The sequence below is a fragment of the Fukomys damarensis genome, unplaced genomic scaffold (assembly GCF_012274545.1).
Source record: "Fukomys damarensis isolate Sample0158 unplaced genomic scaffold, DMR_v1.0_HiC HiC_scaffold_17, whole genome shotgun sequence".
Classification (NCBI taxonomy): Eukaryota; Metazoa; Chordata; class Mammalia; order Rodentia; family Bathyergidae; genus Fukomys; species Fukomys damarensis.
The window spans coordinates 61325366-61341916 of NW_022900929.1; the positions used below are offsets into that span (position 1 = coordinate 61325366).

The following is a 16551-nucleotide window of genomic DNA, read 5'->3' on the forward strand; positions in this document are numbered from 1 at the left end:
TTTTTTTTTTTTTTTTTTTTTTTTGGCGGTATTGGGTTCAAACTTGGGGCCTTGCACTTGCCAGGCAGGCACAAGCACCTTTGAGCTACATCCCTGGCCCAATTCCTGAAAACATTAGCTTTCACTGAAGAGTTTTTAAATGGTGTATATAACATATTAATAGTATCAATATGTCATAATTTTATTGAAAATGATTGATAAATTAACTTTCAAATAGTATTTTTTATTTCATACTTAGACATTTTAGTTACTAAAATCACATTTTATTTTTAAATTTATATATCCAAATTTCAAGGTATGTTTTGTCAAGTCTTGCCAACATAATAGTTCCGGGAATGTCTCATAAAGGCTCAAAAGGAATTTTCTTTTATCTGTCCTTTATTTTTAATCATCACTGTGACAAGCAAATGTACCAGTTTAAAAAAAAAATCAAGCCTCTCCTTATAATAGTAAATATGAGTATCATTTTTTCTTTCAGATTGGATTTCCTCCCTTGCTGAGTATTGTTAGCAGAATGAATCAGGTAAAATCCATCAAATACTAAGGATGTATGCATTGTTTTGTTTGCAATGTGTGTGAAGTATTAGAATACATTGCCTTGGTTAGTTACAGTGTGCAAGACCATGTACTAATTGCTTCAGAATTTTTACAGATTTTTGTTGTTGGATATGGGGTCTTGTCAAGTTGCCTGTGCAGACCTGGAACTTGTGATCCTCTTGCTTCTACTGGATCTGGCTGTTCTAAACTTTTTTTTTAACAGTACTAGGCATTGAATCCAAGGCCTTCACACTGAGTATGATCTCCAGCCTTTTCTATAATTTTTTATTTTGAGACCAGGTCTCACCAAGTCACTGAGTTGCTCAAACTGAGCTCAAAATTCAGTCCTCCTGCCTTGTTGTCCCTGAGTGCTGGGATTACGAATGTGTGCCACCACGCGTGGCTAGTTTTTTATACACAAGGACACAAAATTTGAATTTTAGTCACTTGCAGGTAGTTTTTTAGCAAGTAAATGATAGCATTAGGATTTGATAGCAAGTGGATTTGACTCCAGAGCTCATGCTCTTGATATGGTGGTAAAGTACCTGGTCGTGTCAGTTACAGTTGTTGGAATCTGAGGTTGAATTAAATACTAAGGTCAGAGTGCCGTTTCTCTTAGTAGATGTCCCACACACACTAAGATTAAAATGCTGGGTGTGATAATGCATGACTGTAATGCCAGCACTCTGGGAGGCTGGGGCAGGAGGATCACAAGTTCAAGCCCAGCCTGGGAAAATTAGTGAGATCTTGTCTCAGCATAAAAAATTTGAATAATGTGGTGAGGATGTAGCTCAGTGTCAAGACCACAGGTTTCAATCTCAAGGTGGTGGGGAAGAGGATTGAAACACATAATTTCAAGGACCAAAAGGGAAGAAATACAGAATTTGGTTCCTCGGGCTTTTAGCAGTAGGGACTGTGCTATCCACTTAAAAAGCAAAAAACTTTGACTCTTGCTTTTATGTAGCATTAAGTACTCGTAAGATTTTTTTTTTTGAAGGTCATGTTGGAAATCTTATATAGGATGATAATTTCACTTACTTTATCATTTGTGTTGATATTATAGCAGTCACATTAAATTGTCGGTATTTGTTTTGTTTTGTTTTTAGTAAGGACCCAAGTGTAATCGAATAAGCCAGAATATATTTTCAAGATTTTTGATAATTTTGTCTGGAAAAATTTGGGGGTTTTCTTTTGATTTTGTTTTGCTTTGTTTGGTATTCTTCAGTGCCTTGCAGGATAAGCAAGTGCTTGTACCACCAAGCTGCATCCCCAGCCCTATGCAATTTTAAAACTAGTCTTTCTCTAGTTTTTTTCTTCACATTTATACTTTCATTTAATTGAACTGGGAAATAAACGAAAGATATTTATACAAAGATTCTCTTTTTAAGAGCATGTGGTTTTTCAAGTAGTTACAAACTAAATTAGTAGTTATTAACTAAATCCTAGGATCTACACCAAAGCTTTAGTTGATACTTGAGATTTTTTTTTTTGATACTTGAGATCATAAGAATATTTATCCTGAAAGCCTCTTCTTCCTATGAGTTATCTAATCAGATTACTAGAATCATAGTTTTCTTTGGAAGTCTAAAGAATGTGGCCATTTTAAACATCAGAATGCTTCATGGAACTCACATTCAGCTTGTCAGTATTTTATTATTACTATAACCTTTCTCTCTTTTTCAGGCAACAGTAACAAGTGTCTTGGAATATTTGAGTAATTGGTTTGGAGAAAAAGACTTTACTCCAGAATTGGTAGTATTACATTTTTTTGTCTTCATAATGCAAGAAAAATTGTATATACAGTATTTGAGATGTGACTACATATTGTATTTACATGTGTGTATGTGTGTATATGTTTACGTATAACTTGAACTATTCTTGTTTGAACCTTTTAGTGTAGGTTTTGGTATTTAAATTTTGGTATGTTTAGTATATTATCACAATGTGCTATTGAGGTTAAGAAAAGGAGTCTTTTAGTATAAAATTTTAGACCATCAATAGAGGTTTAAGCAACTTCTAAGTATAGAAGGCCTTTGGATACTTGAATGGTGGCTTTACATAGTAAATACAGTGGTACTTCGGTTTCCAAACTTAATTTGTTTTATGATTTTGGAGAAAATGTTGCATTTGTGTTTGTGTGGGGAAGATGGCTGTGGTCGTATTTGTTGCCCACTGAGGAGTTCAGTGGCACCACACCTGCCTTTCAAGCTCAGTGTCCTGAATTCAATCCCTGGTACCAGAAAAAACAAATAAAATAAAATAAAATAAAATAAAATAAAATAAAATAAAATAAAACCCTATCCTCTGAACACATGAGACTTTGGGGGATATTTTAGATCTAACCATAACAGTGAGACTGCAGGTTTGTGCTTTTGGTAGTTTTCACATTTTTTTCTGCATAGAGTGACTATTATTTTATAATTTAAAAGAAAAACTTATTTAAAAAGGGAGTGGAGATAAGTTTAGCTTCTATTTATAGAAGTGTCAAAACTATTTTGTTTACAGTATAGTTCCTTCATATGGACCTAGGTACAAATTACAGAATTATAAAATGACTTTATATCTGTCCATAGGGGAAAAGTATCTTGATTTTTGTAAGGATTTATATGTATGTCTTAATGTAGTTTTTTGCTTATAAATGGAAACTTCAGTTGTGATAGAATCTCTGAAACAAAAGGTATGGTATTTCATGCCTACAATCCCAACACTTGGGAAACTGAGGCAGGTGAGCTCAGGTTCAGGGCCAACGTGGACAACATAGCAAGACCCTTTCTCAACAAGAATTTCTGAAATGAACTCTCTCAGAATTCAGAAGTATTTTGAAATGTCTAAGGCCCTGTGTATATAGTTTTAAAATATAAGAGCTGTGTGTTGTGGTGCACACCTATAATCCCAACCCTCAGGAGGCTGAGACAAGAGGATCACTATAAGTTCCAGGCCATTCTGGGCTAGTGAGTTCTAGGTCAGCCAAAACTAAAAAGTGAGACCCTCAGAGGGGGGCGGGGTGCCAGCCAGCTCCATATATGATCCTTTATTGTCCATACTCAAACGTTGTATAATTAAATGGTCTGTAAATTTATGCATAGCATATAGCCAGGCACAACATTGGACATTTTGAAAAATAAGTTTATGGTTCACTTTTTGTCTCCTAACTACTTTCTAAAATACTCTTTAGGGAAGATGGTTCTATGCCTTATTAGCTTGCCTTGAGAAGCCATTACTCCCTGAAGCTCACTCACTGATTCGGCAGCTTGCAAGAAGGTGTTCTGAAGTGAGGCTCTCAGTGGTGAGTTGTAACTTACTATATCAAATTGGAAGCACCCACCTATTCCTATGGTGATAGGAGAAGGATTACAAGGAAATAGGGAAATCTGAAATATTTTGTGAGTTGGGCTTGGGTTAGGCCACAGAATGGAAAAGCCCAAAATAATAATACTTTAAATAAAATGAAAGTGTTTTCACAGAGCCAGGCATGGTGGCGCACGCCTGTAATCCCAGCACTCAGGAGGCTGAGGTAGGAGGATCCCTGTGAGTTTGAGACCAGCTGGGGCTACACAGTGAGTTCCAGGTCAGTCTCAACTACAAAGTGAGACCCTGTCTCAAAAAACGAAAAAAAAAAAAAACGTTTTCACAGAAAAAGGAAGCAGGTTAGATGGGAGAAGACATAAACCTAACTAACCCTTGGGCTCAGCCACTTGTGGCTTCCATCCTTATCTTACTCCATTTGTGTTGCTGTAACAAAATACCTGAGGCTGGCTACCTTATAAAGAAAAGAGGTTTGTTTACTCAGTTTTGGAAACCAAATGTCCTGGAATCAGATAGCCTCATCTATTCAGCCTTCTGACTACTGGCAGGAGCACATGCGAGAGCAGTAAGTGGTGTGTGTGGAAGAGGGGATGTGCCAGGCCCTCATTAAAATAACCCCTAACCCATGAAGAGTTAGAATCCCAGCCAGACAGCATTAATCATTAATCCTTCTGAGCAAGTACCTTTCTTTGAAAGCTTATTTTAAAAGCCAGATGGTGCATACCTGTAATCCTAGCTACTTGGAAGACTGAGACAGGAGGTTGCAAGCTCAGGGCCAGCCTGGACAGTTTCATGAGACTGTCTCAAAATTAGGAAAAGAAATTAAAACAGGGCTGGGGCATAGCTTAGTGGCAGAGTGCCTAAAATGTGCAAGGTCTGGATTTAACCTCAGTACCAACAAAAACAAAGTGATTTTACATGTTACTTAAGAAATCATTTAACTCTAAAATGTTCTCCTGTTTTCTTGTTTTCTGAAAAATAAACTTATTTCAAAATATTTGAGAAGAACAAATAATTTAAAGTTTTGTCTCTTCGGCTGGGCATGGTGGCACACGCCTGTATTCCCATCCCTCAGGAGGCTGAGGCAGGAGGATCCCTGTGAGTTTGAGACCAGCCTGGGCTACCAAGTGAGTTCCAGGTCAGTCTCAACTACAAAGTGAGACCCTGTCTCAAAAACCAAAATAAATAGGGCCGAGAATTTAGCTCAGTGGTTCTGCCTTCTGCTTTGCAAGTGCAAGGTCACGAGATTGATCCCCAGTACCAAAAACAAAACAAAACAAAAACCTAAATAAATAAATAAAAATAAAGTTTTGTCTCTTCTTTTCTTTAGGACACCAAAGATGATGAGAGGATTCCTGCTTTGAATTTATTAATCTGCTTGGTTAGCAGGTATAGTTAAGTAATTGTTGGCTTCTTTCTTATTTATCTGTGAGGTAAAGCATAGTTTTGTTGCATTTGTATTTTATTAACTTCCTGGATGCCTTGTTCTTTTTCGGTTCAAGCATGTTTTTATTTAAGGTATATTAGGTTTAATTTTTTTTTTTTTTTTTTTTTTTTTGGGTACCAGGGATTGAACTCAGGACCTTGTGCTTGCAAGGCAGGCACAGTGCCACTGAACTAAATCCCTGGCCCTTGATTTAATTTTTTTATACCACATAATTTTTTGTTTCACCTGGAATTTATTTGAAAATTTTTTTATATTCTAAACTCTAAATAGTGGTAAAACATAACACCTATTTATGTTAGATCTTTTCCTGGACATATATTTGTTCCATTGATCAGTGTTCTATTCCAGTGCCAGTAACTTTTTGAAGGTGAATATTTAAATATCAGGAAGGTAAACAATCCTACATCTGTTCTTCCCTCTTCCAAACAAGACACTCTTGCAGAATACACACAAAATCTACATCTAGTTTTTTGATCCGAAATAATTCTGCTGCTTCTAATAATTCACATTTCCTGGGTATTTGTGCCACGCATTTTTCTTAGCCTGTTGTACTAGCAACTCATTTACTGGTTCCTCATAATGTAGCGGTACATTATCAGTACAGATGAGGAAACAATGGAGGAAGAGATTAAACAGCTTTCCTACCAGCATATCTAGTACTGCATAGAACTAGGGTCCAGGCCCCAGCAGCTTTACTCCAGCACTCAGTCCAACCTGCAGCGGGTCTTTTCTTTGCCCCGTTTTGTTTTGTGTTTGAGACAGGAGCTTGCTGTATGGTCCAGGCTGCCCTTGCATTCGCTATCTAGCCCATGACGGCCTTAAACTTGAGGTGATACTTCTGTCTCGGCCTCCCAAGTGCTGGGATTACAGGTGTCTGCCACCACATCTGACTTTCTAAAAAATTAATAAATTTTTACTTGAGAAATTCTACATGTAATTCCTTTATTGTCCATCAAGGTTACATTAATGACATTCTTTGTCTTCAAGATAGCCCTGGCATCAGGGACCCAGGATTAGGTAGGGTAGATAGATCCACCTTGTTGTGACACGCTAAGGTATCACACCAAGGAATAGTACAGGTCTCTGACACATGCCAGTATCTAAGGTTAAAAGAAAAATCATTAGGTTTTGATACTTTTGACATCATTTAAAAAATACTATTATAAAAATCTTATAAATAATATAAAATATAAAGTAAATAATATAATATATTGATGTTATATAATATACAAATAATATAAATATTATAAAGCATAATGGCACATGCCTATCACCTTGGCATTGTGTAAGGCTAGCTTAAACTACATACCAAGACTTGTCTCAAAACAAAACAAAAAGGATATTTGTTACTTATATAAATTTAAGTTTTGGCCCGCATAGTAGCGCAAGCCTATAACCCCAGCACTCGGGAGGCTGAGGCAGGAGGATTGCTGTGAGTTTGAGATTGGGCACACACCTGTAATCCCAGCACTTGGGAGGCTGGGGGAGGATTGCTGTGAGTTTGAGAACAGCCTGGGCTACAAAGTGAGTTCCAGGTCAGTCTCAACTACACAGTGAGACCCTGTCTCAAACAAACAAAAAAATAAAAATAAAATAAAATAAATAAATGAAGCTTTTTTTTTGAGACAGCATCTTGCTGTGTAATTCAGGCTGACCTTGAACTCACTGTGTTAAGGTTGGCCTCAAACTCTCAATAGTCGTCCTGCCTTAACCTCCCGAGTGGTGGGATTACAGGTGTGCACCACCATGTTAGGCTAAATTAAGCATATTAAGCCAGTTTTTCAACATATCAAACCTCCTCCATTTAATTGCATATGATTATCAAGGGGATGTTATTAAATAACTGTAACATTACCCTGTAACAGTCCTCATATAACAAGGAAAATTTTATATACAAATTAGCAAAAAATTTAAAAAGCCCAGTTACTGAGAGAGAAAGATTAAATTCTCCTGTCAGGATTTAAAAAAAAAATCTAAAAAGGACTGGGGATGTATTTTCTTGTGAAGTCCTGGGTTCAACCCTGAGTACAAAAAAAGAGAGAGGAAGAAAGACAAAGAACAGTAACTATTAATCCATAGCAATAGTTTACTGACTGGAGTTCTGTTCGACTAGGATCAAATTTGTTACATGTTTTTTAACCTTAATTACTTAACTAATGATCATGATCTTTTTTTTTGAGACAAGGTCTCGCTCTGTAGTTTAGGCTGACCTTGAACTGACCGTGTAGCCTAGGCTGGCCTTGCACTTGTGGCAATCCTCTTACCTCAGTCTCACAAGTGCTGGAATTACAGGCAGGAGACACCATGCCTAGCTCTATCTTTTTTAAGGTTTTTCTTATGGAGATTTTCAAACACATACAAACGTGAAATAAATCTTCAGGCACATTTAACACTGAGCTTCAGTATGAGGAGGCACAGTGTTTTATTTCTCTCCATCTTAAGTGTGTTTTAAACAAATACCAGACATTGCTTCTGTTTGGGGTATATGTCTGATAAGTGCTTTTCAAAAACATGACTATAATACTGATAGCAAACCTAATAAACTTAATAATTCCACAGTATTATATTCTGTCCAGTCTATGTTTCCTATCCCTCTAATTGTCCCCAAAACATATTCTTACCTTTAAATTTTTAACCAGGACCCATTCATTGCATTTGCTTGATAATATCTCATCTGTATGGTTTTTTTCTTTGTCACTTTATTTGTTAAAATAAGTGGGTCATTTGATTTACAAGTTCTCCTGTTCTGGAGTGACTCTAATTCAAGGTAGTTGTTCATGTGTTTTTCTGAACCCCATGTGTAGTGTAAAGTAGGAGGAAAGTCAAGAAAGCCATGATGATGTGAAATGTGTGCGTTTGATTGGACTTCATAGGAAACGTGTCTGGGACACATCAGGGGGCACAACGTGTGTCACTGTTCACAGAATGTGTGCTTTTCGTAGTAACAAAATTGATCACTGTGTCCCTTTGGCAGCCACTGATTTTTGCTTAAAACGTATTTCATTAAAGAATTTTTAAGTGTTGAGTTTTTCATCATTTCTTATTTACATATTAGCTAGAATTTTTTGTATTAAAAATATTTCCCCCTCGGGACAGGGATATAGCTCATCAGTGCAGCACCTGCCTGGCCAGTGCAAGGCCTTGAGTTCGATTCCCAGTACAAAAACAAAAAATTTCCTTCTAATAGTTTATTTACACCGATGTACAGTTTATACAAAAATATTACTGGTAGGGGCTGGGGATTTAGCTCAGTGGTGCTGCCACCTGCCTTGCAAGCACAAGGACCTGAGTTCAATCCCCTGTACCAAAAATATTACTGGGGCCAGGGATTTAGCTCAGTGGTGCCATGCCTGCCTTATAAATGAAAGGTCCTGAGTTCGATCACCAGTACCAGGAAAAAAAAAATTAGTTACTAATTTTTAGACTAAGAAGTGGCATAGCATTTTCCAAAGGTTATCAATAAAGTTGTTTTTATTTTTGATTTATCATTTTTAGTTGAATTTTTTTGGCAGGGGACAGGGTCTCACGCAGTTCAGGCTGGCCTTGAACTCCTGGTAATCCTCTGCCTCAGCCTCCCGAGAGCTGGGATTATAGGTGTGGGCATGTGCCACCACACCCTGCTGAAATGAGGAATTTTAACACCAGATGAATTTGTGCTGGTGTTGTTTTTGTTCTGTTTTGTTTTTTGATGCTGAAATTCTTCCATCTTTGGATGTGGGAGCACTTGAAGTCAGTTCCTTTCTCTCTCTCTCTCCTTGTACACTCACATGTGTGCTGCTGAGGCTCAAACCCAGGAACTGGAGCCTGCCAGGCAAACACCCAGGTCTTCCCCTAGACCTTCTGTCTCCATTTAACCAACCCTTAGCAGTCTTTTATAGATTTCTAACTCTTTGGTATATTGAAACGATTCAGTGCTTATGTCTGTCACTCTACTTTCTCCCTTCCTCCCTCCCTCCCGCCTTCCCTCCTCTCCTCCCTCTTTTTTCCTCTCTCTCTATTGTGGAGAGAGGGGTTTGGATTTTTAAGATGGAATCTTGCTATGTACTGTATGTAGTCCAGGCTGGGCTCAAACTCACTGCGATCATCCTGACCCCAGTCTCCACAGGTCTGGGATTACAGATGTGCACCACTACATCTGGCTTTGAAATGTGTTTTTTTATATGGGAGTGCTGGTTCCTTTTTTTTTTTTTTTTTTTTTTTAAGTAGGAAAAGATTCTTATAGACCATAATTGGAAACTAAAGAAAGTAGCTACTGCCAGGTGTGGTGGTGCATACCTGTAATCTCAGCACTCAGGAGGCTGAGGCAGGAGGATTGCCACAAGTTCAAGGACTACTTGGCTACATAGTTTTTTGTTGTCGTTGTTGGGTAAATTATTTTATTGTATTTATTTCTTTTTTTTTTTCCTCTCATTGAGTTTATTGGTACATTTTAGGTATGCAGTACAGTTACACTCATCATTGGGATCGGGCTACATAGTTCAAAGCCAGCCTGAACCAACAATGAGACCCTGTATCAAAAAGGGGGGGGGGGACAAAACCAGTTAAGTTGGTCATTGTCTTTAGGCCTTTTGAATTAAGAGAGCTAAAAAGCATGTACTGTTTATTTGTGGTGCTAAGGATTGAACCCAGGTTCTGCAAATGCTAGCCCAGGACTCTTACCACTGAGCTACAACCCCAGCCCAAGGGTGTACTTTTTAGAAAGGAAAAGAAAATCCTCAGTTCAAATTGGTTATTTCAGTTGTAACTTAATGCAGTTGGCTTTATTTTTTGGATTGTAGTACTGGGGATTGACTCCAGGGTATTTTTAAAATTTTGAAACAGTCACACTGAAGTTTCCAAATTTCCCAGGCTGGACCCAAATTTATGATCCTTGGGCCTCAGCCTCCCATAATGCTGAGATCACAGGTGTGGGTCACCACATGCAATGTCTTTAATGTTATATAGTATGTATAGAATATATATATACATATAGTATGTATTGAATTAGTTCCTCTTTATCCTGAAGGAATACATTCCAAGGGCCCAGGACTCAGCTCAGTGGCACCATACCTGCCTTGCAAGTGCAAGATCCTGAGTTCAATCCCTGGTACCTGGGGTGGGATGGTGGAATACATTCCAAGACACACAGTGAATTCCTGAAATCATGCATAATACCAAGCCCTATAATTTACTGCTTTCTCCATTTTAACTGTATGCACTGTGACTGTAACTTTTGCAGTTTGAATTGCCATAGCAAAACTAGCAGATTTCTTTAATATCATGGGTAGAAAACTTATTCGTACTGTGGATCCTAGCAATGTCAAAGCATGATTTTTTTTTCTTCTCCCCTTCCTAATAAAGTTGAAAGCTTCTGCCTTTTCACTTGAAGGAAGTACTACATAGCTTATTTTTGGGATACTCAAACTGCCAGCATTAAACCATTCCACTTTTCAGCCATTATTCAGTAAAGTAGGGCTTACTTGAACACAAGCACTACAATACAAAGCCACAGCCATTTGATAACTGAGACTGCTGCTAGGCTAACAGGCAGGTGGTATACACTGCAGGAATGCACGGGACAAAGGGCTCAGTCATATTCTGGGTGGAATAAAGTGGGCTAGCACAAGATTTTATCACTCAGCTAAGAACACACAATTTTTTTATTTTTTTTTATTTTTGAGACAGGGTCTTGCTATGCAGTCCAGACTGGCAGTCCTCCTGCCTCCGCCTTCCTCCTGAGTGCTGGGATTACAGGCACATGCCACCATGCCCAGTGCGGAGTATACAATTTAAAACATGAATTGTTTATTAGTAGGATTTGCCATTTAATATTTTTGGTTGATCTTGTTAATTGAAATTGCAAAAAACAAAACTACAAACAGGAAACTACTGCATATTTTTCTCCTAATAAGGTTTAAGAGGTTAAGAATCAGTCAAAAATTCTAATGGGCTAGGGATTTAGCTCAGTGGTTCCGCCATCTGTCACAAGTAAGTGCAAGGTCCACAGTTCAATCCCCAGTACCTCCCCACCAAATTCTGATATCTGGACCAGAGATTTAGCTCAGTGGCACCATGCCTGCCTCACAAACACAAGGTCCTAAGTTCAATCCTTGGAGCCGCAAAAATAAATAAATAAATAAATGATTCTGATTTCTAAAAACTAATTATTGGCTTCATCCTACAGTATGAACCTAGTAATAGTTTCAGAATAACATTGCTGATAATATAGCTACTGAAATGAGTCTAAGAATTCCTTGCAGTTCTTTTTGTCTCTAAAAACATCTCACCATTGACAATCAGAACAGTGTTGAAGACTACTTGAAATTAATTCCTTATGTGGTTATGCCACTAACTTGATAAATGTAAGATTTGGTGGACTTTGTTTAGTGATTTTTTTTCTCTTGTGTGTGTGGTACTAAGGATTGAACGCTGGGCCAGGTTCACACTAAGTTACATCAGCTACATCCTTAGGCCTTGTTTTTTTGGGACAGGATCTATGTTACCCAGGCACAGCTTGAACTTTTGATCCTCCTGTCTCAGCCTCCCAGAGTGCTGGGATTACAGACATGTACCACTACACGCAGCTGTTATATATAATCTTATTTTAATTACAAAAAATATTTAGTTTCAAACTTAAAAAAATAATGCAAGATAACATCTGGAGTATTTCAGCATCTGCTTTCTTCCTCATTGTTTTCTGACCTATAGTTAACCATTTTATCGATTCTCATTTATTCTCTCATTCCTTTTTAAAGTACAAGTTGCTATGTATAGTTGCATTCTCACACATGTAGAAGGTAGCATACTAAACAGTCTGTCTGTACTTTGCATTTTTTCACTTAGTAAATCTTGAGATATCACACTGTAGTAGTGTTTTTCCTTTTTAATAGCTTCATAGTCTCCCATTGCACAGATGTACTGTGGTTTACTAGTTTCCTTATTGATGAACATATGGATTGTTTATGCCTTTGTGCTGTTACAAGTAGTGCTATAATTAACATATTCAGGCAAACATTAAGTTTCTTTACTAGGTACTTTGACCAGCGTGACCTAGCTGATGAGCCGTCATGATGCAGCTGATCTCAGAGATGGAAGGTGTGTCTGCTGAAGGCGCCTAAGTCTGCAGACGTGCGGTGCTGTTTGTGTAGACTGAATCGTTTGCTTCGACACTGTGTGAATGAATCAAGTTTTTGTTCAGAATATAGATCGAGTTTATTTTAACATCTGAGATAATCTGTGGGAAAATACCACCTGGTATTTGATGAACAGTTCAAATAGTTTTCAGCAGTCACAAGCATTTAAAGTAAGTTGAGTCCCATTTATCGATGAAGCAGCCTGCATAGAAATTGTATGATGAAAATTTATAGCAGTCCCTGGTGCTGTTTATATTATACACATAAATTTTGTTGAAAATGTGTTTTGGATTTATGTGGCTCTTAGACAAAATAAAAGGCAAATTAATGTCCTTAGAATTTTTTTAATGTACTTTTCCCCCCTTGGAGTACCACAGATTGAGCCCAGAGAACTCTGAGCTATGTCCAGTTTTATAAAATTTTGAGACAAGTTCTCCCTAAGTCACCCAGGCTGGCCTCCTCAGATTTGTGATCTTGCCTCAGCCTCTAATGTGAGTGGAATTACAGGCATGCACCACTACGCCTGGCAAAATAATCTAGATTAAATGGAAAATGTTCAGTCAACAGTGAAATTAATCAGATATTTTCATTTTCAGCCAAACCTTTTTTGGTACCGAGGATCAAACTTGGGACCTCGCGCTTGAAAGGCAGAACCACTAAGCTAAATCCCCAGCCATATTCATACCTTTTTTAACAAGTCATTTTCAGTAATATCCTCATAGTTCAAGTTTTTTTCTGTCATATCTTGTTTGCATCACTAGTTTCTGTATCAAGAAGCAATGCTTTCGGGCCAGGGATTTAGCTCAGTGGTTCAGACACCTGCCTCACAAGCTCAAGGACTGGAGTTCGATCCGCAGTACTGAGGGGGCACGGGGGAGCAATGCTTTTTACTCTTAAGTAACAGAAGACCCAAGAAGCAATGGTTTCAAGCATTAGTGCCTCACGGATATCAGTTTCTGAGATTCCTTTAGCCCTTCCCTCATGGTACCAAGCTACTGTTTGACATCATCTCTTCAGGACAGGTTTTAAAAGAGGAGACAGAGACATCCTCTTCTTCTGAAACCGAAACCTTCTTCAGAAATCCACATCTAGGGCTGGGGATTTAGCTCAGTGGTTCTGCTGCCCGCCTCACAAGCTCAAGGACCTGAGTTTGATCCGTTACCAAAAAAAAAAAAAAATCCACATCTGGTTTGTGTTCACCTACTGCCTCCAAGTGTGTATAACACAATCACCTCAAGGTAGAGCAAGGAAATTGTTAAGCTAGTGTGTCAGCTGAGGGGCCTGGGCTGTTTCACTGTGTGCAGGTTTGAGGAATTAGTCTCAAGGATAGGGCTACTTTCAGTGTTAGGCCAAGAACCTCAGCGTCTTTACCAGTATCTGGGGAAGTTCCAGGCCCCTTTGGGTTCAAGCCTGCTGCTTGCTAGCTCAAGAGCTGAGGAATCACCCTGCTACATTTCTCCATGTAGGAGGAAGGTTGTGGGAATGCGCATACCCAAAGTGGGGCTCCTGGGTCATGGTGGGTCTATTTCTTAGGAGCCACTCTACTGCTTTCCATAGCAGCTGTACTACTTCTCTATGTCCTATTTTTTTGACAGTGGCCACCTGTAGTTTTGAATTTACATTTTCCTGTCTAGGAATGTTGAGCATTTTTTTTACATACCTGCTGGTCATTCATTTGTATGCCTTTGGAGAAATTATCTTTTCAGTCAGGTGGTTTTCTGCTGTTGAGTTGTAGGAGTTTCATAAACATTGGATATTACTGCTAATTCAAATAATGATTTGCAAGTATTTTCTTCCATATGTTTTGCTTTTTTCCCCCTTTTGCTGTGCAGCGTTACAGTTTGATGTAGAGCCATTTGTCTCTGCTTTTGTTGCCTGTGGTTAGTGTGACATCCAAATTATTGTCAAGACCGGTGTTATGAAGCTTTCCTGTTTTCTTTTGGAAATTTTCAGATTTTGCTTTTTTGTTTGTTTCTGGTACTAGAGATTGAATCCAGGACCTTTATACTGAGCTCTGTGTCTCTGGTCCTTTCGTCTGAGACAGGGTCTTGCTAAGGTGTGAAACTGCCTAGGCTGGATAAAGCATAAATTTGAGTAACTGGACATGCCTTGAGACCAGAAGGTTAATTGAAATAAATCAGACACACAAGCTTAAGTATTACATGGTTCCCCTTGTTTGAAAAATTGAAAGTACAAATAAAGAGAAAATTAAAAGATAATGTGAACTAGGAAGATCCAGAGCTGGAAGGAGAAGGGAAGTAGGGGCAAGGGGAAGAATTAGTGTTTTATGTGTGCTTACCTAACCAATGTGAAGCACAAATGTGCTGATTCACAAAAAAAAAAAATAAATAAACTACCCAGGTTGGGCCTCCTGCCTCGCCTCCCAGAGTGCTGGGTGTTCAGGCCTGCCGGCCCCATCGGGCCAAGCTCACGTCTTCAGTCCATGATCTCAGTGTTAAGACACTCATCCACTTTCGCATCTGTATATTGTTTCCTCACTTTTGCTTAAGACATTTTAGGTGTTCTTGTTTGCTATTTTCCTTTGCTTTTCTACTTTTGTATGGTAGAAAGGTCCTCACAAGACCAGAAAATAAATCTTTTATTTAGTACTTTATGACTCTATTCATTTATTTGATTTTTTAAGACAAAGTCTCACGATATATCCCAGCCTGGCCTGAAACTTTCGATACTCTTAGCCTCTCAAGTGCTGGGATTTTAGACACACACTACCATACCTACAGTATTTTATGATTTTACTGTTTTGCATGTAATACTTTTAAATTTGTCTCCCCCCGTACAAAAAGAGTATTCAGTTGTCCTATGCCATTTCTTGGAAAACCTAATTTTCCCCTTATTTCTACTAAGAGGTTTCTTATTGCTATGAGCAACAAAATACAGAACCCAAAGTGCATTGAACAGAACAGTTACCTTAGTGTTGCCTCCTGACACCACAACTTAGAGCAGAAGTTTATTTTACTAATGATTTCAGAGATTTCAGTCCAGGCCAGATGGCTCCACGGCAGAACCATCATGAAGGAAGGGTGTGGTAGAGGAAAGCTGCCCAAGTATGCCACCCAAGAAGTGAAATGAGACAAAAGAATTCAAGAGGAAGGAGGTAGGGGGTTTTAGTCCCCAAGGTCTGCAAATGATACCAAGGTGCTTCACTGATCTGGCCAGCTCAAGCCGATGAAATTGTCAATCAAGATTTCCTATAACAAAAGGAATACAGTATCTCACATTTCAAAAAGTCCATAGGTAGAGGAGTTCCAAGATTTGTGATTAAGAAGCACAACTGAGGTACTTTCTATCTGCTAGTCTCAGTGTGATGGCTTTCATCCTCGGGGTCATCAGAAGTCTGCTGCAGATTAGCTCCAAACATCCATCATCATATACCTTCACTCAGAAAGGGAGAAGGGGGGCTGGGGATTTAGCTCAGCGGTTCAGTGGCCTGCCTTGCAAGCGCAAGGACCCGAGTTCAATCCCCGGTACAAAAAAAAAAGAAAGGGAGAAGGGTCAAAACCCTGTCTTGCATCTTTTTTCCTCCCTAAAGATCAGGATGACTGAACCTAGGGTATGGTACATGCCAAGGCAAGCACTGCACCACGGAGCTGCATTCCCAGCTTAGTCCTGCTGCAATACTGGGAACAGAAGCCGGGCTCATCCATCCTAGTCAAGTGATTTAACACATAGCTATATTCCGAGCACTTTTAAAAGTTTATTCTGAGGTCAGGTCACTTTTCCCCGGGCTGGCCTCAAACTGTGGTCCTCCTGCCTCAGCCCTCCAGAAGAGGTAGATAGCTGGGATTATAGGCATACAACCTGTCTGGCTATTTCACTTATTTTTAAAAGCAAATAAAATTTTCCAAGGTGGACATGGCAGTGCATGCCTGCAATTCTAGCTATGTGGGAGGCTGAGGCAAGAGGACTGGAAGTTCAGGGCCACCCTGTCTCAAAATAAAATACAAGAAGGGATAGGAATATAATTCAGTGGTAGAGCACCTGGAAATCCCTACATTCAATCCCTACTACTGAGGGAAAAAAACCCAAAATACTTCTGACCCCCTCCCCTTCCTCTTTCCTTTGTTTTCCTCCTCCCCCTTTCTCCCCCTTGCTTTTTTCTGCAGTACTGGGAACTGAACCCAGGGCCTT

The 16551-nt window shown here is 38.8% G+C and overlaps 1 protein-coding gene across 2 annotated transcripts in view; it reads left to right on the forward strand.

Annotated features, from left to right (window-relative positions):
• Gemin2 (gem nuclear organelle associated protein 2) overlaps positions 1-6405 on the forward strand; it is a 13724-nt gene extending 7319 nt beyond the window's left edge. The window contains exons 6-10 of one of the 2 annotated variants that reach the window (XM_010632639.3): positions 479-523; positions 2221-2289; positions 3713-3823; positions 5174-5232; positions 6053-6405. In XM_010632639.3, coding sequence (XP_010630941.1) covers positions 479-523; positions 2221-2289; positions 3713-3823; positions 5174-5232; positions 6053-6188 — 420 coding nt within the window. In that variant the 3' untranslated portion in view covers positions 6189-6405. The remainder of the gene's footprint in view (positions 1-478; positions 524-2220; positions 2290-3712; positions 3824-5173; positions 5233-6052) is intronic. The other variant, XM_010632638.3, reaches the window with a different exon arrangement.
• Positions 6406-16551: the final 10146 nt, after the last annotated feature.